This window comes from Mya arenaria, chromosome 5 (genome assembly GCF_026914265.1).
Source record: "Mya arenaria isolate MELC-2E11 chromosome 5, ASM2691426v1".
NCBI lineage: Eukaryota > Metazoa > Mollusca > Bivalvia > Myida > Myidae > Mya > Mya arenaria.
Window position 1 is genome coordinate 16,087,831 of NC_069126.1, and position 22,771 is coordinate 16,110,601.

The 22,771-nt window shown below is 33.8% G+C and overlaps 1 protein-coding gene across 3 annotated transcripts in view; it reads left to right on the forward strand.

The window, feature by feature from the left end:
• The window catches only part of LOC128234135 (SID1 transmembrane family member 1-like), a 56,469-nt gene extending 48,907 nt beyond the window's left edge, over positions 1-7,562 (forward strand). The window contains exons 17-23 of one of the 3 annotated variants that reach the window (XM_052948175.1): positions 1,175-1,248; positions 1,636-1,682; positions 2,881-2,989; positions 4,708-4,818; positions 5,685-5,798; positions 6,135-6,231; positions 7,024-7,562. In XM_052948175.1, coding sequence (XP_052804135.1) covers positions 1,175-1,248; positions 1,636-1,682; positions 2,881-2,989; positions 4,708-4,818; positions 5,685-5,798; positions 6,135-6,197 — 518 coding nt within the window. In that variant the 3' untranslated portion in view covers positions 6,198-6,231; positions 7,024-7,562. Of the gene's footprint in view, positions 1-1,174; positions 1,249-1,635; positions 1,683-2,134; positions 2,433-2,880; positions 2,990-4,707; positions 4,819-5,684; positions 5,799-6,134; positions 6,308-7,023 lie in introns of those variants that run through there. The other 2 variants (XM_052948174.1, XM_052948176.1) reach the window with 2 other exon arrangements.
• Positions 7,563-22,771: the final 15,209 nt, after the last annotated feature.

The following is a 22,771-nucleotide window of genomic DNA, read 5'->3' on the forward strand; positions in this document are numbered from 1 at the left end:
GGCAATTGGATATTAGTTGTATTTACTATACGGGCAAATGGCAATAAGATATTAGTTGTATTTACTATATGAGTCATTGGCAATAAGGTATTTATTGTATTTACTATATGAGTCATTGACAATAAGGTATTTGTTGTATTTACTATATGAGTCAATGGTAATAAGGTATTAGTTGTATTTACTATATGAGTCAGTGGTAAGAAGATATTAGTTGTATTTACTATATGAGACAATGGTAATAAGGTATTAGTTGTATTTACTATATGAGTCAATGGTAATAAGATATTAGTTGTATTTACTATATGAGACAATGGCAATAAGGTATTAGTTGTATTTACTATATGGGTCAATGGCAATAAGGTATTAGTTGTATTTACTATATGGGTCAATGGCAATAAGATATTAGTTGTATTTACTATATTAGTCAATGGTAATAAGGTATTAGTTGTATTTACTATATGGGACAATGGCAATAAGATATTAGTTGTATTTACTATATGAGACAATGGCAATAAGATATTAGTTGTATTTACTATATGAGTCAATGGTAATCGGATAAAAGTTGTATTTACTAAATAAGCCTATGGCAATTGGGTGATAATTTATTTTACTATGTATAGGCCAATGGCAATTAGGTTATATTAATTTTACTTTATAAAATTATATTAAAAACTATATATAGATGGTTAATGGTTAGTTGTTACATTTACATTTTATCCATAGATAAATAAATTATTTAATTCCTTATTTATATTAGTATATTGAAAAGTTTAGCATCCAATTGAAAGATGAAGCGGTATTGTTAATAGTCAATTATTCCATGTGCAACCGCAACTGTTTGATTGAATTAATTTAGAAATAATCTGGTGGTCAGTATGTGACATCAAAGTTACCGTAAGTATGAATTGTAAAAAACACTATAAATGACGTTATTTATTTGTTTGTTTATGTTTATTGATACTCTCGTGATGCAATTCATATATTAACATTTTGTAAAAAATAATTGTTAGGCCAATTTTTGAAAGTGTTAAGGGCCGAAATTGTCCATCCCTAGATGGATAATGAACATCTCAGTAACCTAAAATGTTTTGGTCGATTATTTAAGATAACAATTCCCAACTTTATGACGCACTGAAAAAGGTTTGTTTTAACCATGATTTTTTTTATTTTGCAGATAGATATATTTTCAAGCGTCTATGGCTTCTACTGATCTCAGACTGGATTAAATGCCGTAGGCCCGTTCACACGGTAGGCATTGTTTTACTTAATTATTTTAGCTCAATCTCAAAGATAGCTGTATGACCGACATAGTTCATACCCGTTCTTTTTCGCAAAACATATTCAATTTCACTAGCAGTGATATCCTTTGATGTACATATTGTAGTTAATAGATAGGACAAAAGCAGTGTCAATTTGTCTGGCAAAAACATAAGCAATAAATAGGCTTAAAAACGGTGCAAGTCTGACCTCTGTCCATACTGATGGACCGTTTGCAATTTTCCTCGGGACATTATCAATAAAATGTAGCAAACAACACTGGTGTTTGTCGGTATCGCTATTGTTGATAAGTTTTGTAAAAAAATCATCCTCGTCTTACGAATATTGCATGGATGTAATTGTGTCCCATATTTTCAGAATCGACTAATTCTATTGTTGATCGGAAACGTAGTCAACTGGGCAATGTAAGTATTGGTTTTTAAAAGGTCAGCCGGCACTTTTCAAGTGTATTAGTTTTAGATTACTAAATATTTTTTTTAATTTTCGTTTATGCTTGTTTTTTACAATTGACTGTATCAACTTAAATTTTTCAAATAATTGTGTATCCAAACATTAATAAAAATTAGCACTTTTGCTCTTAACTATCCGCATGTGAGAACAAACGACATTTTTGAAGTTGAAAATGTAGCTTAATTTTTTTTCTAAAATGCAGAAAAAACATGCATATTTCAATTAAGGGTACCTGCCCTTGATTGACTGACTTAAGTATCGTTCACATTCCTCAATATACTCTTGTAACTCTGTAATTTGTGAGAAATAACAAACTGCAGGTAAGTTGTAAAAAAAATATATCTAGAATAGGTACATTTTTAGTATGAAGAATAATTTGCTATGAATCTTTTTTTTGAAAATGTAGAGCTCTGGTTGCTGGGATAGGTTCACCGTCAGATTTTGCCAGTCTTTTACTAGCTGTTTTTGTTGTAAATCTTGCACTGTACACCACATTTTACGTTTTGATGAAGGTAATGGCTTCTTTTAATGAGCATTTCAACTGCACAATTGGCCCGCTCACTGACCCTACTCACCAAACCGTATTTATGATCTATATGACCTTCCTCTTTTTAAAAAAGATATCTTGTAAGGTCTACTTTACCCTACCCGCATTTTTTGTCTCCCCTCAACGAGCAAAAGGATCTTAGTGTGCTACTTTTATTAGAGTAAGTAAATGGAAACTACAGGGACAAGCCTAGTAAACTAGAATTTAGCGACCACCATGTCAAGGGGCACAAGGCCAGGGCATTACAGACGCTAAACGACCAACACACCACAGCAAAAACAACCACTACATAAAACGACAAATGGTTTAAACTATCAACGATGATACCGTTCCATGTTGCAAAGCATAACAAACACTAAACGAGAGACATATTACGTATCGATACAGCACAGACATATACATTATGCAATAAAAGTATAAAACATCATTATTAATCAATATTTAATGTATTGCCAGCGAAAATAAAAATAGTGTTCTCAATATCACACAGAAAATTCAGCAGACAGATACACCATCCGAAGCATTTTGCGGTTTTAACCTGACCTGACCTGTACCAAATATTTATCCTCCAAGCTTCTTTTTCCACACCCCACTTCGTATTTCAGAGCCATATATGGAGTGTGTCGGAGTCAAAGAGGAGACTTTGCGAGCTATTTGCTTGGTATATTCATTGGAAATCTTTTGCTATATACTTCATTGTATATAGTTTCGAAGGTATTTTCTTCATTTTATATTTAGTCACGGTTATGACGACATTTAGGTTTAATCATAAAAATGGCACCGTCTTAGTGGGAACATATTCTTAATTGTAGATTGTTGTTTTAAAATGCTTTTATTACAAAAAAATATTTACGTAGTACAATTTTAATCTTATTTATTAATTGCTCGACTTTTTCATGATTGAGCCTATATAAAAAAAACATAAAGAAAACATGTCTTTTTTATTTCCAGTTTATGTATGTGAAGATATTGCTATTTTAACACAAACGAAACCACATATTGTAGTATGTTTACTGATGATTGAATTGTCAAAACTAGTGTAAAACTCAGACTTTTAAACTATATTAAAAATAAACCCGTCCCTGATTTTTTAATGAAAAAACCCCACTTGATTAGTCTTTTATACATACAAAACACCCAAAACTAGATCCATCTAATATTCTGTGTCAGGTTTTCCAGTTTAACTGCCTGTCATTAAAGCGCCTATTCGTCTGTATTTTTTATGCGTTTTGAGATTTTCCAACCGACTGAACCTGATATGAAAAGGCATATTAAACACCAAGATGGTGCAGTTCTTATCATCTTTGCTCACATTTCAAGTCTCACCAAATTTTGACATTTTGAGAGCTCGTAGGAACGCAGACAACTTAAGTTAAAATCTGTGCAAAAGTTAAAACGAGGAGAAAGCAACTTTTGATCAACTGGACATTTCAATGCATTTAATTGTAATAATTCGCCAAAAATAGTGAAGTGCAATACATTTCTTGCCAAAAATTACAGCAGTTTGGTCCCTTATAGGTTACATACCACCATTGTTATTTATTCGGTAGTTCAACGTGAAGTGAACATGCGTCAGATTTTGCGTTGACAATGTGTCAACTAATGAAGTATTCTAAGTCAATTATAGCTTGACGCTACTCTCACTCCGCCAATTCTTAATAATTAAAAAATTACTTCATGGCATTAATTACTTAACTTATGGAACGTCATGATTTGCATATTTCATAATCGAATTGTAATACTTGAAATACCTTCAAAAAATCCTCATACGGCTGCTTAATAATACAATTCAAACTACACGGACATGGAAAGTAGTCGAAAGTTCAGAAAATAAAAACATTTGAGAGGCTCAAATGACAATGGACTTGAGACACAAACGTATAAACACCACAAACTCAAACACCACATACAGACAACAAACACCTAAAATGAATTTATTTTCGTGCATCTTCAAGCACGTTTCATTTGTTTATCAATTGTTTTTTGTTTGTGGCACCGATGCTTTTTAAGTTGTTTGGGACTGGGCCGTATTATAAAGAAGTTTATTATGAATTGTTAGGAATTAGTTTGAACTGTACAGTCATTCGTTATGTAGCCCCGGCTTGAAAAGGGGGTGCCTCCATGCGATTGTTTGGAATGCAGGGTGCGCTGAGGTGCATTTTTCTCCTATATCTCTGAAATAACAACCCAATCACGAAAACAAAACAATAGCAAAACAATGATAACATCAAGTTATCGTAGAATCATGGATGAATGTCATCATAATAACTTGTGGTTGATTGCAATATTAAACTAATAATGTCTTATGTGACCATTAACACAATTCATTTAAAAAAAAGATATTGCTCCTCAATAAATAACCAATTCTAAAAAATGATCGTTTGTTATTTATTTGAATGGCGTACAATAAACATGTCTCTTTTTTGTTACAGATTTGGGCGAAAGAAAAAATTGCCAAATTAACGATTGTGCTCATTGTTTTGTCAATGGTTACTTGGACATTTGCGCTGTATTTCTTTCTTGCTCATTTGACATCATGGCAGGTAAATGATTAATTTGCTGTCGGTATGTAAATGCTACTGAATTAATGTTCTTGCCTGAAATAGTTCATTTAGTTCAATGTAATGTATTGCTAGTGCAAATCGCCGGATATATTGAATATTGACAGATTGTTTTATTTAAGTACAGGACCTATATCCACTAGTGTGTGAGTTTGAGACCCAACACTTAAAGTGACACTCTTATTTAAAATCAATACAAACACAAGTATAACAGATACATATTTTGATTGATAAACCTTTAGCTACTTACTAAATAATGCATTTATGGAAAATATTAATTACTGATATCAAGATTGTAACCGTGTATTTTATAGCAGAAAGCGCAAAAATATTAAATGATGCGTGACTGTAAAAAGATTTAGTGTTGTCTATTATACTTTTATAAGATAGAAATATCATGTTGTATTTTTCTTCCAAATTCAACTCGGTAACCCTCATAAGAACCATTGTTTTCGACATTCATACATCCATTTTTGAATATGAAAACAATATTATTAGTTTTTGTAAATCTTATTTAGGAGTAAGAATGCATGTTTAAAACTGGTAATCTTATTTTATTTTTTAAAAAGGTATTAGCAAAGATTTGTTGATGAAAAATAGTGTATGTTTTATTTGTATGGCTATTTTTGCTGGTTAATATTTTGTCGAAATAATAGATGTAAATGGCTTTTTGTTAGATTTCAAAATCTCATTCAAATCTCAAACTTGGAGTCGTGGCGTTAATACATTTGGGCATAGGTCATGGCAAATGCACAATGTGCATTATCATGCATGGCTTCCATAAATATTGCAACTATTACAAACAACAAAAGTCTTAAAGTTTAATCTATCTATCTCTATCTTGTTAGTTGTCACCAGCCGGGTCTCGGGAGGGAAATCGAGAATGCGTGCTGCTGCAGTTCTATGACAAACACGATATTTGGCATTTCCTCTCAGCGATAAGTCTATTCTTCTCGTTTTTGGTAAGAAAACATCTAATATGAACTAAATTTGCAATTTTTGTATAAGATTTGAACAACGACATAAACTTGTGTCATCTGCTTTTCTAACTGTTGTTATTAACTAATTCCGTATTCCTTTTCTTTCTTTCTTTGTCTTTGAATAAAAATAAGTGTTTACAATAAATTTTGTCCATTAAGCATTCCCTGATCTAGTATGCTTTCAGTCGTTTATTTAACATTTTAGGAAACAGTAAGCAAATACCTTTCAAATGATACCAAAATTTTATGGGGTCAACAGGTACCAACATTTAACATCAAGCTTGGATTGGATTTCTTAAACTGATTTAATTTTTGCAGGTGATTTTGACGTTAGATGATGAAATCATTCTTCAAAGAAGAGACCAGATTCCAGTATTCTAAGAGAGCGCTTATGCACAAAACTGTCATTATTCAAGTGTGTTTGATTATTATACATGCCATTGTTTTCTTTAACTTGTAATTATTATTTGTTATATATATTCAATACTCGAGTTTGCAAATATTTGACTATGAGAATATTTACATTTCCTTTATATAGTATTTTAAATTTAAAACAATCACGACTTTAAAAAAGTATTTTTTAATGCGTTAAATAAACATCTGTCAGTCGTTTATACTGATCGAAATGCAGAAACTAAACCATCATTAAAACTAGTGTAAAGCCCGTTATTCAAACAGAAATGGGATAAAAATTACAGGTTTATTAATGAAAAAAACAACAGAATTAAAAAAGAAAACAGAATAAAAATATACAGAGCCATTTAAAAACCTAACAGAGCTTCCTCGTTTTTTAGTTCAAACACTTGCAATATATATTTCTTAATAAGATACATGCATTAAAAGTAATTAATCCTGAAATTATTTCTTCAAATAATCGTTTTTCATTTGATTAAATTACCTCATCAATGATGGATAGTGGTCCAATTAAGCAATCGAACCTCAAACGTTTGGATATGAATATCTCGTCGATTAAATATTACCTGCTGTACTAGAACTTGGCGAAAAGGTCATATTATTTATTGATGAACGGGCCATGATACCTTTCTACAGATGGTTACTTAAGTTTAAAAGCCTCAAGTTGTCGATGAAGTGACTTTAGAGTATTTGAAAACATTCAAAGCCATTCAATTCATTGAATTTAATCAAATTTGACATGGAAGTTCTTTAATACCTGCTCTTCAAAACTGTAACTTTTTTATCTTGTCAGATTTTGTTATTGTCGAAACAAGATGTTTGGTAGACCAGAAAAGAGAAAACTGTGGCGAAAATTGAATAACTTTCCTCCAGAGTGTTTTAAAGAAAATATGAGATTCAGTTTTAGAGACTATTGCAAGTTCAACCGTTGTTTGCAATTTGTATGAAATTCATTGAAAGTAAGGGCGTATTTCTGTTTGCTTATACCTCTTCTATTTGGCACATTTCAATTTATATCTTTTTCCTGTGATGTAATTCTTAAAAATAAATAGTGTGATGCAAAACTTACTTTAATTTATATCCTCTTTAAAAATAGATATTATGACCTGTCAAAGCGGGTTTCCCTGCACAGGAGTGGGTATCTTCTTTAATCAATTGGCTTTGAACTGGAAATGTAGGGTTGTCAATGACATACATGTGAAACGCTAGAAATTGATTTTTTCCAATCTGAAGTATTGCCTGATTACATTGAAACTGACATTGATAAAGCTAGTTAAAACCTGCCCTATATCGCTATTAAATGTCGAAAGTTATTTCGAGAGTAGTACTCTTTCATGAAATAAAAAGTGTACGAGGTTGTAACACATTTGTTCATTAAAGTTTAGACGTTATATGACATAACGAGCTTTCTGTAAGAGTGTAGACAGATGTTGGTGCAGTGGACTGCGATTTAATTTGAAAACCAAATCAAAAAAGGCTCGCAATACACGCAATGATGCGCATTTTTGGTAAATATATCCTAGTAAATTTTCTCCATAAAGTCAGTAAATTTTCTCCATAAAGTCAGTTTGTTGTTGCTCGTATTTGATATCTGGTAGTGACGAAGTCGAGTATTGCTCGTAAAAACACTTTAGGTTGTAGTTAAAACTCGAAGAAATAATCTCCTTGAAGACTCGGCACCGCGAAACGTGCTTCTTGTTCTCTATTTGGTTGCCACTACGGCGACAACGTACACGAAAACTTAACGATTTTTTCTACTTTGACGATTTGTCAACTTGACCTCGATATGAGTTAAAAAAAACCCAGCAGTTTCTACTTTATTGATTTTTCTTTAATTGAAACAAAAATGTTATCAAATTTCAAGCGACCTCTAGCGCGGGCTTAATGTAAGTTTAATTTAAAGAATCATGTAGACATATCAAATGTACAAGAAATTAGACAACTGCAATGTGGTGACTCGTACTAAATGACACTACATTGCGAAAATTAGAAATGTCGAAAATCAGTAACAATACGTATGCATGTGATTTCAGCAGTGGCCTTGCATTAGATAAATAGTGATCGTTTAATTTTTACCGTGTCAAAACATGATACTCGTCATCATTAATGCGCTTTGAGTAAACCCACCCAAAGGCTCGCTTTCTAGACGCTGAAGTCTGAATACGGAGTTTTTGTACGCACCGGCGTATGGTGGCATCGATCTGTATTTCGGATCTAGGAAACGCAATAGAGACAGTGCTCAAGCAAGGGTTTGAAAAGGGCAGGGTGCTAGGTCAAAAAGGGCACTTTTGATGCGAATTGAATAAGTCTTAATGGGGCACTTGCAACGGCCAAAGTTCAATTCTTATTGTGTCAATGTTATAGCTACTTTAATTTTAATAGTTTGTTATGAATATCTTAGCTATATCTTGACTTTACTGTCAATATTATGTATATTTATTATTTTTTAACATATTTCTGAAAATTTACTGTCGAACAAAATGGCTCAACAGGGTGAAGTAAAAGGACAGAAGGATGCGATAAAAGGGCAACAGCATGCCACACCCTGCCCTATAGATTTTGCTGGAGCACTGAAAGAGAACAGATAAGTGTTCATCTCATGCTGCTCGGAGAGATAACAGATATGTGTCCATCAAATGTTGCCCGGATAATTATTGTTTTTATCCTTTAAAAATAATTGTTGCTCCTAGTTCTAGTTATGCACATAGTATCCCATATCTCAAGGTGTGCCTATATCAACCCCTTGCCGACCGTGTTCGTCGGAATTTTTACCTAAATATTATAAGTATCTATCATTTGTTTCCGGTTCGGATCGAAAAATCCGACCATAGGGCATGCGCGTAAGCCGGTAACGAGGCTTTGGGTCGGATTTTCGATCCGGGCCGGAAAAACATGATTGATATTTTTTCTTGCATATCTAAAATTATCAATTTGTGTCAAAAATGACGTAGAAAACGAACTTTAGTACAATTACACCAAAAAGCGCGTGCGACGTTGTATACTGACGTCATAAAGCGCAGTAATTTTAAATAACTATGAATCGCATTTTTACCATTATTTATTTTCAATTTGAATTAAAAATACTTGCATACATACATATTTCAATGTGCTTTATTGAAATGGCACAATATACTTTCAATAAACCATAAAATAAAAGATATAAGAAGTGGCACGTTGTTGCGCATGACTCATCTTACATGGGGGATGAAGAAAAAGAAGAAAGTTTATTCAAGGAAATATAACACACAATATACATTTGAAATAGGCCAACATGACCCGTGATCAAATTCATCGAATACAAAAGCTTACGTATACAAATTCAAATAGCGAACAAGTAAACAAGTATAATTGTATCAAATAAATAGCAGCTGTACCTAGGAGAGTTTGATATACATATCATAAATACATAAATGATCTTAACTATGAAATATTATATTTATATCATAGTATTAACAACAGTGTCTACAAAATACAATTATACAACATGCATATTATATGTATTAAATTTGAAGTTTAATTATTTTACAAAATATACTACTTGTGCGTTATAATCTTAGAAGTACAAACGTGTCTAACTTTAATGAATATGTCCCATTCCCACCCCCACTAAAAGAGCGAAAACGAAATATTAGGAGGGTTTACAGGGTAAAGCTATGTCGATATTAGTATTGTTTTGCTTACCAAATAAAATGCATTGTGATGTTAAATGTTTTTTGAAATGTTATACAGCTGAGAGCACACATAGTTTCTACTCATTAGAAATTTATACGTGAACATACGTTTTCCTTATTTCAAATGCATTAAATATATATACAGCTAAATTTTTTAAGATGTTTGCATTTTCAGACTTTAGCAACGAAACTGCCTTAAACATGCTAGGTCTCTCCCTATAATATTTCTTAATGTATTTACATCGTATGTCGTTGTACAAAAGACATTCAAATAACAGGTGGTACTCATCTTCTAACTTATTGCATGCTCTACATAAGCGATCATTTCTAAGAATATTTGTCCATCTTCCAGTCTCAACCGAGAGCCGGTGTGATGATAATTGTAATTTAGTTAATGCTATTTTATATTTATTAATGTTTACATTCTTCAAATATGACTGAAACTCAAAATTTGCAAACACTTTATAGAACGACGCTCTAGTTGAGTTTTCTAGTCTGCTGTACCAATTTTGGATAAAGATATCCTTTACTCGACGCTGAAAAATACTGATAAATGTTTTTGTGTTCCCCACCCCTTGGGCACTCCAGACTTCATGAAAACCATAATTGCACAACATATTTTTAACATTTACTGCCCAATTAATTTTTCTTGGGTTATTTTCAATTTTATTTAACATCGTTTTATACATAACCTTTGAATACTTTCTGTCACAGCAATCTAATATTCTGAACCAGTATTTTAAAATGTACGTCAATCGCATAGAAAACAAATCTATTCTTCCTAATTCACCATATACGAAATCATTTTGTGCCGAAGTTTTAACCCCTAATAAGTTCTTAAAAAACATTGTATGAATTCTTTCTATATTGTTGGCACTGGAAAATCCCCAGACCTCACAACCATAAAATAAGATGGGCTTAACTTATTTATCAAATAGATCTAACACATGTTCAGTTGATATGTTGGCAAAATTCTGAAGATACCTTTTTAGTTTAAAAACAGCCTTATTTGCCTGACCTGATAGTGTTTCCATAAAAGAGCCCCCAGATGTGAAAACAATACCTAAATAACAACATCTATTTCTGAGTCACCATAATGGAATTTCAAATTTTGAGGTAGTCTACCGCCTTTCCTAAATACAACAACTTTAGTCTTATCCTTATTTACAGATAGCTTCCATCTGTTACAGTAGTCATGTAAAATGTTTAAATAACGTTGCATTTCCTCACTTGTTTTGGCAAATATTACAATATCATTTGCATACATCAATAGAAATAACTTGATTGTATCAATATATATTCCTTTGGTTCCATTCAAAAATAATTCATCTTCTAAGTCATTTAGGTACATAGAAAAAATAAACGGGCTTAAACATTCCCCTTGACGAACACCAACAAAACTTTCAAACAATTCACCAGTTCTCCAAAAAGCTTCACTTTTGTTTTGACACTACTATATATACCTTTTATAACATTAAAAAGTTTTTTCTCGAAGACCTAACTTATATAATTTATACCATATGTTAGGTCGAACAAGATAATCGAATGCTTTAGAGTAATCAACAAATAAACAATACAATTGTTCATTCGCATTAAGGACATGATTTATCAAGCTATGTAAAACAAAAATATTGTCAGTAGTTCCCATTTTTGAACGAAACCCGGCTTGTGATTCAACGTATATGTAATTTCTTTCAGCCCATGATGCCAAACGTTCATTGATACATTTAGTAAATAATTTCCCTAATACACTCAATAATGTGATACCTCTAAAGTTCTTAACGTCTGACAGACTGCCCTTCTTGTGAATAGGCACTAAATATCCATCACTCCACGATTCCGGAAAATGACCTAATTCTAAAAGTTTATTGAACAGCAAAGATAATACTGGTGAAAATGTATCATTTCCGTAATATAAAAAACTCATTTAAAACTTTATCTGGCCCAGCACTTCGACCTAGATTCAGCTCTTTAATATTTATACTGATATCAACAGTAGTAAAAGGTGCATCTAACTCACTGAACATTATCTTCATCTCGTTATCAACTACATTTTCATTGAAATAAACGAACGTACACTTTTCTTATAAATACTTCTTGATTGTACCATCGCTACTCTATTTAACTCACTGTTATCTTTTCTATACAAATTAAGTTTCCTTCCGTTTATCTTGAACATGGTCAAATAACGGGTTCGAAAATCTTGATGTGTTACTATTTACATAATTGGTATTTCCACTATTAAGCAATTGACTGTTAATCCATTTACTGAATAAAGGCTCACATAAACCTTCAATACATGATAACAGGTTATATATACATTGATCATCATTACTATTCGCTCTATCAATATTACAGTTGAGTTCAAACATTATTTACATTCAATTTATCAACATTACCTTCAAATGAAAATTCCACAAGACAATGATCTGATAATATATTAGGACCATTCGTGGTAAATGTCGTAAAATGCTTAAGCAACTTCTCACTAACAATACAATAATCTACAAGACTGGCTCCAGAACTTCCTATTGATATAAATGCACCTTTATCACCACATACACGTCCATTAGCAACACGTAAGCCTGTCTGTTTTAAAAATCCAACAGTAATGACCCATTAGCGTTAGTACCATTATCAAACGATAGCCTAGGTAATATATTATCAATATTATAATCGTCTGGTAAAATATTCAAATGAATTAACGATTCTGTATCTTCCGAAACAAAGTCTGGCAAAAGCCCTATTCTAGAGTTTAGATCACCAAGTAACAAAAATAAGCAATTTTCCTCATTATACTATCCTGAATATGTATAATATTTTCCATGATAACATTGTATGTGTTAGTGTCAACAAGAGCATTCCTGCTCGACGTACTTGGAATGATATAACTAAGACAAACAAATAAATCATTTTTGAAATTGAAAAATCTACCGTCAAGTTTAATCCAAATATGTGTATCACTATGCTCCATGATAAACATATCTTTCCTCACAAATTTATCTTTGACATAGATAGTTATCCCTCCAGAATTACGGGTTGTGCCAATTATTTTTTTCTTTTCTATTCAAAACAAAAGCTTGAAAACCTTTAACAGCAAAATCAAATTCTTCAGATCCCCATGTTTCAGTAAAACAAATAATATCATTATTTTTGAAAATGATATTTACTTCTGGATAGTTTAATTTATTTTGACGTTTGGTAATTAAACCCTGGACATTAAGCAATGCGAACTTAACTGTAGATTTCGTATTAGTATGTACATTATTCGCACTTGGAAATTCCTAGCCAACGTGACCTTGCGTTGACCCCTTTGAGCTGTCTTTCCCATTGGTTGCTTTTCTTGTGGATGATGACGTAGCTCGTCGTATTTGTGCGCTGGCTGACCTTGCTCTGCCTGGATTGGCTACAGCTTTCGCACGTGATTGTGGTCTACCACGTGGCGGTTGTTTATCAACAATGGCACGCGGATTACTCTTTAGCTGTATGTTCTGCTGATCAAGTAATGGCTGGGATTGCGAAGTTTCACCTTTAAGTGCCGAAAATGGATTAGCATGCACAAATTGATTCTGGGTGTTATTCAGCCCATTTGTCAAAGGTAGTGCATTCTTATTCACAGCAATATTAGCTGTTTTTTTCCAGTCTGTAAACACAGTCGGTTGACTAGCGTTGACTCTTGGAACGGACGGTCGTTGCATCTGCGTAGCATCTGTTGTTGTTACCGGTGGTTGTGTATATGTGCTTCCGCCAGCACAGTCGGACATCACTTCTTCCGGTACAGGTTGTGTTCGTTTCAACGGTCGGTTGAGTAGTCTGTGCCAATCAGGAAATTCATCCTGCACGGTATGCCCAATAACAATAATAGCCACCGGGTATCGGAGTTGAGTTCTGGCTGAGCGGTTTTTGGCCCTATAATCTTTATACGTTGGCCAGAGCTTTTTCCGTGCTTGTCTTATCTCAACTGGATAGTCTTTGTCGATGGCCATTCCCGAGCCTGCTAGAAATCGAGCGTTTTTCATAACTCTCTCCACCTCATACACATATCTTAATGTCATCAATATTGGCCTTTTTGTGTTTTTACCCCCTCTAAATCTTACTGGATCACCCTGTCTGTCGGCGCTTTCTATATAAAGCTCTCCTGGGTCCATGCTGAGGTAGTCATAGATGAAGTCATTCACCTCATCATAAATGTCTTTACTGGCAACCTCCTCAAGCCCATATATAAGTACATTTCTGTTACGCTCCTTAGTCTCTAAATCAATTATTTTGTATGTACGGGTCAACATTTTCTCATCCTGTTCATTAACTCTCTGGTTAATATTTTTCGCATTGTCTTGTATTTGTTCAATACTCGTTTGAGATTTCTCTATGCCATCAATCTTTGAAAATAATATGTTGATTTTGTCATGTAGTGACATACTCTCAAAAGAAGAAAGTTCGACGCTACCTGTAGAGTCCTGTTTTCTCTTCTTTGGGTCCTGAGATGATCATTGCTTCGACCCAGCTGGTTGTCCATTACGTCCAGCTAGTTGCCACTGTTGGCTCTCCGACCCAAACAGATCTTCATTCTCCATTTCTTGGGAATTATTTAATAGTTGTGTTAAACTTTCACTGTTTTCAGCCATAATCAATATTTGGTATTCCAAACTATTTGTTCACTGTTTGAATCTAATAATCCATCAATAACACAACAAATCATGTCTAAAATCCAATTTTCCACCGCTACCTGTAAATTCCGTGTTACCTGTCCGCCATTTTTAATCTCGCAAGATGTAAGATGTAAGATGGGGTTTTCCAGCCCTGGTCACATGACCGGAAACTCGCGTCCGTTATGCAAAATAATGTTATAAATCGAAATCAAATAAAATGCTTGTCAATAATATGACCACTAATTGTCTTCAGCTGCTGTCAGTGTGGTTGACATTAACCTACGCCTTTGGTGAGTCTAATGTAAGAATATAATTGCAAACACCGTCTGTGGCACAAAACCTGCAATAATACGTACTAGAAAGAAAATATTTCCTTTCCATCAGCAATAGTCCACCATTTTCACGTTGAGTTCAATCCAAAAAGTTATGTTGATAATAGTCAACAAACAACATCCATGTATATATTTATTATCACATTTATCTTTACAATAATGTGCGGTGCTGTTCTGGTTTTGTTGTCGACAAATTTCATTTTCTGCAGCAATCTGGATTTCTCTGCAGCACTCAAAGTCTTTCTGTAGAGATTTTAGAATAGAGTCGATATGTTTGACACTTAATGTCCATATGCGATGGTATCTCTGAGATTTTGATCATTTGGATTAAATAATTACGTTCCGCAAAATGTGTTTGTCCCTCGATGATAGCGGCTAACCGATTCGTAGGTAAATATCACCAAAAGGTGCATTCTCGCTTTAAGTATTAAATTTTATGAACTGAGTTGTCACAACCGTGGGCTTTACAGTAATGCGCTATATCGTTGTTTGCCATCCGCTCAAAGGGAAAATAATGTGCACCGTCTCCCGCGCAAGGGCAACGCTAGTCTGTATTATAGGAAGCGCGTTGGAATTCAATATAATTAGGTGGTTTGAATTCAAAATTGACTACAAAAGCATAAGTGATGAATTGCATGCAGTACAAATCACAGTTTCAGACTTCAGGAAATCTCAATTCATAACAGTACTGTACTATCGATATATGTATCCCGTTGTTATGTCGTTTATTCCATGTTTAGTTTTTGGCAACGTTAAACATGCGCGTAAACACGGCAGTTTATCACTCTGAACAACAAAGAAGACGTCTAGCTACAAATCTTCAGACAAGACAAATGACGGGGCGAAACATTTTACCAAGATGATATTATCTTTATCAATTGTATTTCTAATTTGCCACATTCCGTGTATAATTTTGCTTATTTGCTCAACAGTGACATTTATGAAGAATTTGGATGGAGACTTTTCTCCGAAATACAGATTATATTGGTAACACTTAACAGTTCGATAAACGTTCTCATTTACTGTTTAACAGGAAGGCAGTTTAGACATGCATTTAAATGTACATTCACAAAGTATCAAGATGCAAGAAATTCCACGAGGGGCATGTATCATCCAGTAGGGAGATACCTGTCTCCCTCGGCTTCGACTGAAAACTCACCATCTCCAATGGAACTTAGTGAATTCCGATTGTAAGTACTGGAACAATGTTGAGTATTTATATAAATCGCGGCCGGAAACACTAATCCACAAAGAGTTTACCTGGCACCAATTAAAAAAGATATGAGCATACAATGCTTTGCACTGTCAAATGATTACTATATTATGGCTGTTTATATTATGTAAAGTTTTACAAACACCGTTCAGAAAATGTAAGTTTGTATTGTGTATTTCTTTTTTTTGTATCTGTTTTAGCAATTATAAAGTCAATATGATTTGTCAATAAATAATGTTCTTAAATGGTTCCTTTTTGTTTCAATTTTCGGAGGCAGCGTTCAAACACTTATGACCAATGAATGATATATGTCTCTGAATTATTGCAGATATATGTTTGTATTTCATTGAACCCCCTTTTAAAAGATCAGCCTGATAACTGTAAACTGTCTTTCACTCGCATTATGCATTGTAAGCGACTATTATGTTGCTTTTGGTAGATTGCATTCACGAAAAAGAGGAAAAGTGACGCTCGTTTGGTACGAAGCGCTCTACGTTTTATCTATGTTTTAGTTACTTATGGTTCGATCGTAGTATTTATCGCATATTTGGCCAATAATGCATTTTTTTCTAAACGGCTTGTCCTTTATTCTATTCAAAGAAAGTAGGTCCGAATATTTTGACGCTCCTTAATGCTAAAAATGCCATTCTTTTGGAATGCAACACATTGGATTGTTATTTTTTCTCTGGAGGATATACTTTTATAAATTTGTGCCTCTGAACTTTTGACGGCACTTCAATGCCGTTCCAGATTGATTTCCTGAAAAGGTATCATTGAATGTACGCTATTAATGATTGGTAATGGCTGGATCAACTTATATATTTTAATAACTCAGCTTATACACAATATTGATATTCAAAACATTTTTATTTGCCAATAACCTGGGTTAACCGCGGTATATTTATGGCTTGAACTATAAGTAAGCTTACTAGATTTGAAGAAAACGTGTCAGAAGACCCGGAAACTTTATGAGTCCCGAAATACATCTAGTTTGATGGTGACTGTGAAACGCCTTTCATGGTTGAGTGGAAAAATGCTGCATGATAATTGGAAGCTTGGAGCGTTTTAAATTAATTATTTGTTGCACCTTGAGCAAATTTATTTGAACAAACAAGTGTGGTAAAGTTACACCAACGTTCGTTACTTTCATGATGTTTTTAGATCGTCGGGCAGATCGTTTTTGTGACAATTCCTCTTTAATCCAACCCTGAATGCATCCGTCAAATGTGCAATCTAAGAACTTAGTTGCGGAATAAGTGTTTACAAATCCAAGAATCCTTTACAGACAAATAAAATGTTAATAACTCTAATATACTCGAGAACAGTACATGACTTCATTTGTACCATGTTCAAATAACCGTTGCTATAGACTGGATATAAAAAGTGTTTTCCTATTATTCGAATTGGAGAACCTGTCAACTGTAAACGGTCCTAAATCGTATTTACTTAACTAAAAACTGAGAAGTCCAAATCATATATTCCTGTACTTACTAATATCATAAGCAACATGATTCCACTGAATATCAAGGGCAACTATGTTTTGTAGTTTAAACACATAATAAACTATTTCCTGTTACTCTAAAATGGAGCTACCAACCTTAATACTATGAACACAAACTTAAGAATTGAAGAACCATTTCACCCGAAAGTTTGCTAAATTATGCCCATTATCTCTCAATGCTTAATGCTATATATACGGCAACCATTTGCCGGAAAGTTAATCTCTTGTCTGCGCTATTTTGATACCACATGCCATGAGAACCAAAACCTGGCAATTTAACAGTGTGAGTACCACATGCAAAACCTAGACATAGGCCGTGCAATATTACCATTACCATCATCATTAAACAGATTTCTTAGGTCACTTCCGGAGAGTAAACAGTAGGGAGATAATATATAAGTTCAAAAATTGACACTTTGAAATAAAAGAAAATCATCACGACGCTTGTTAATTCCTTAACCATCGTCAAGAAATAAAACATTTAAATTGCCATTGAATCTCCTAAACTTAACTTCTTTTACGCATTATTTTAAGCAAAAAGGAACTACTAAAACCTTCCAACTGAAATCTAGTATTTTATGGGTCAATATCAATATGATAATAACCCTTAGACAAAATAAAATCAAAATACTCAACTCAACTACCTTTCAATGTTCGTTTCCTACCATATGCATTTAATTATTAGCCTTAGATCTAGAATAAGTCGTTTCATACTAGATTTATTGAAGGGCATATTTAAAGAACTCGCTGCATGTCTTAAACAACCATTTTGTACCACAAAACCGTTTTTTAACAGCCCATCAATAGATTCTCCTACAAATTCAACATTGAACAGAACTAACTGATTGTGTGTTTTTTTAATCGATTTTTCGGGTATTGAAATCGAAGGAACTTTATATCTGTGTTCAATAATAAATATTGTATCATGATTGGTTTCAATAGTCTTCCAATATTGGACATGATATCAGAGACTACCTTTAACCAAGCACTGTTCTTCTTTTCAAAGATGGAAAACATAAACATTATACTCATTTAGCGGTTAAGATTGCTGCGCTGGTCTTGCCGTTGATAGACTGAACGCCATGATCTGCGGGGGGAAGATTGGCACCAGAAGGTCCTCCCGGGTAGTCAAGAGTTTCCGCAGATACTGCTCCCTCTTCCATGCGTTGATAGAAAACAAAGGATATATTAAGAATCGGTATGACCAGTTCTCTGACATCCTTGGCTTGTTCCTTTTTCAGCCAATTGGATGGGTATTTTCCAGTGTTTCATTTTTCTCAAGCTTCTTTTGCTTTTACTTGATTAAAACCAAGATTGACAGATTCAACATTTTCATTCAACATGTTTGCAATATCAGTTTCGGAATAAACCGAATTTTGCAGGCGGTAGTCTTGAAATAAAGATTAGAGTAGAATATGTTCCTCGTGTTCAGGTGCGCAGTTTGTGAAGTCTTGTTTGAAAGTTTACAATTTACTGTCAAAATCAGTAAAAAGGCTTAAAAATCCCTTTCGCTGTCCCTCGAGGGCCCACACCTACCTTTATTTCCACTGTAGCCTCCTTCAGTCTCTCTGAACGTGGTGTGCAGTCTCGCCGACTACATTCGGACTGATCTTGGTCAGTAATTGCAACAGAGTCAAATGACATCTCCAAAAAATAAAAACTATCGAATTATTGAGAAAATCGCCAATACTGAACACCAAACATGGCTACATTAAAATAAGTTTATGTTTTTGTCTTTGCGTGGAATGACTTATTCAATACTAAAGATGCACGAGAAAAACTCCTAATTGTATTCATGAATAAACAAGGTTATACCGAAAAAGACTCTTATAAACCTTACATATGTAAGGCATTTGTAAAAAGAAATCGACGTGAAGTATTTTTGTGATTGGGATAGGGAGAATGTTAAAATACTAAGTACATACTTAACCAAGGATATATCCCGTTAATTTTTCACAGTATATTTGCGAACAATAACCACATACATTTAAGCCAACACCCAACTGTTCTCTTCGATGACATAATTGATAACCTTGCCTAGTCGTTCCAACTCGCGGACTTGTTCATCACGCTCGTAATAGTTACACACTTAAGGAATTCAAAGCATGTTTGAAAAAGAGGTTAAATTGTTCCGTAATGTTATTCTGTGTGCGACTGTCTTGCTAGAATCCACAGTGCAAGATGCAGAACTGCTAACCGATCTTCACATTATCGATGGTTACCTTCTTTTCTCCTTTACATTAAATAAAATTAGATTACTATATGTATTTGAAAGCAATACTCCTTTTCATATTTAGCTATGGTATTATTAACAAACGACCCTGCAGTTGTTTTTGCATCATTTACAAGTTACGAGTTAGTATTATGGTTCATGAAATACATATATAAATAATGATATTTTTTAAATTTATTAAAATACTTCTTAACTGAAAAAATAGTCAAATAACAATATATGTATCATCATTTAAATAAAAACAAGTCAATATAGGACATACTATTAATTACTTTACGGAACATAATATATATATATATTATGTTCCGTAAAGTAATTAAAAGTATGTCTCATATTGACTTGTTTTTATTTAATTAAAGGTGTTATATCTTTTGGATGTTATTGTAATCGCCAATGGTAAAAGTTTTATTTAACAAGTTTTAATATTAAGGATATATACCATATTTGTGTCGCCGGCAAGTTTGGTATACTCATAGGACCTGCTTTGTTCCGCGCGTCGTCGGCGTCACAATTCCATTTACGATTAATTAGATATTTTTGCTCAATTGTTTTATACATTGGACAAGATTATTAGGTGACAGTGGCTTTCATAAGTCAACAGTCAGAAACGAAAGTGCCTTTACTAGAAAAAATACCGGCGCTTTCGTTTTAGTCATGGTTACTAGAAATAACGCGGGCAATCATGACACATCAGATTCGCAGAAATCTAGCTTAATTTTAGTTACAAATCCAAACGAATCTGAATTCGAACTGATACCGACCCAATTTATATTGTTTACAAACAACTTCTGAATGTCGACCATTTTTTTCGAAAGGAGACAAATTAGGTGTTTCATTTTATTTATTAACGCAGACATGAATTTTTCAACATAGGATCTGAAATGTAAGGTTTCAATCTTCTTAGTTTTAAAGTCTTTAAACTTAATGTTAATACCTCCATTCAAGCCAGCAAAAAAAACATACACATCAAACACTAATTACATGTTGAGAAAATGTTGTTAACGTTACATATAATACTAGCCAAGTTCTCCCTTAAGTTGTTATCATTTTGAAAAAAAATGAATGATGCTAATGGATTTTTGATAAACATTACAATCACATTCGAGTTTCAGCCTTAGACATACGACGAAAGCGAATATTGGCCTCAGTCATGACAGATATACAATGTGCATGTCCCATAGCTATAACTAGTTAAAATTTGTTTTCATTTATTTTCATTTACTTTGTATCACTTCGTCATATAACAAACCATTTGAATCTAATACACATGATAAATGACTTATGAAAAAAGGAACCAATGCTATTTGTATTTTATAAGATTCTCGGTTTCGCCTACTAAGTGTACTCAACACTACAGAATGACCTTAAGACTCTTCATGACTAACCAACGACACCCCATGACTACACAAGGACATTCAATGACCACCCAAGGACACAATTACCCATGGACATCCCACAACCATAAAGGACAACCCAGTATTACACAATGATAGTGTAGGACAACCGAATAAGATCATAGGGCTACCGAAGCACACTCCATGACTACACGAACACCATCTATCACTTCCCAAGAACACTCCAGAACTACCCAAAGCCACTTTATGATTACCCGACGACATCCATGACTACAGAAGGACATTAAAGGACTATGCGAGAACACCCTATGGCTACACACAGGTACAGGCACATTACAAAATGCAGCATTCAAACTCATATTTTAGAAAACGGGCAATTTATCATAGCCAACTTTTTTGTGTGTTTTTTTTTCTACACATATTTATACTACGTTTAATGGGCACCACTCGATTTATTCTTCACATTAGCAGTACGCACGCACGAACAACGAAATATAATGTAAGTCTTGTATCACATTTCCTTTCCAAGTCTTGTATCACATTTCATTTCCAAACCGATATACCAGAAGAGTACTGATTCATAATTGTTTTTGAATACCAAATGCGCCAAATGCTAACTGCTTCATTGTTGTTCACGGGTCAAAGTTCAGGACAGATAGGTGTTAATCTATGATTCTGGAGCTGAGTATATAAGAAGTCAATGCATGACATTTTACAATGACATGTGCTTTTGAACAGATAAGAACAGCGTCTTACTCGCTAAAGTCTTATACAAAATCATTATGGACGAGGAACGATTATTTCAAGAAATTTGCTATGCTCTAAGCGGTGTCTTTGCAAGCGTGGTAATTGTTTTGGGACTTACCGTGAACGTTCTATCCTTCGTTGTGCTACGGAATCCTCATATGCGATCTCCGTTGAGCACATTTCTGTCTGGTCAGGTTGTTATGGACTCAGTTGTTTTACTCGGGACAGTATTTTTGGTAACCTTGCCAGCTCTTTTCCCATACTTCCGGGAGCATTGTCATCCGTATGTTATCATTTACGTCTACCCTGTGTGGATGATTGCTCGAACGTCTTCTATCTGGACCACTCTGGGCTTAACAGTAATGCGGTATATCGTCGTTTGCCATCCGCTGAAGGGGAAAATGATGTTCACCGTCTCCCGCGCAAGGGCAACGCTTTTGTGTATTACAGTGAGCGCGTTGGTATTCAATATGGTGAGGTGGTTTGAATTTAAAATTGACTGCAAAAACACAAGCGAATTGTCGAACACTTTACAAATCGCAATATCAGACTTCGGGAAGTCTCAATTCATAAGAAATGTGTACTATCGATATATGTATCCTGTTGTTATGTTTCTTTTCCCAGTTTGTATTTTAGCGACGTTTAACCTTCGAATTTACATGAGAGTAAAACAATCAGGCATACAAAGAAGACTTCTAGGTGCAAATCGTCAGACAAGACGATATACGGTATCAAACAATGTTATCAAAATGTTATTATATGTATCAATTGTATTTATAATTTGTCACATTCCGGCAGTGGTGTATAACATTGCTTACTCCGTAAACAGTGACATTAATG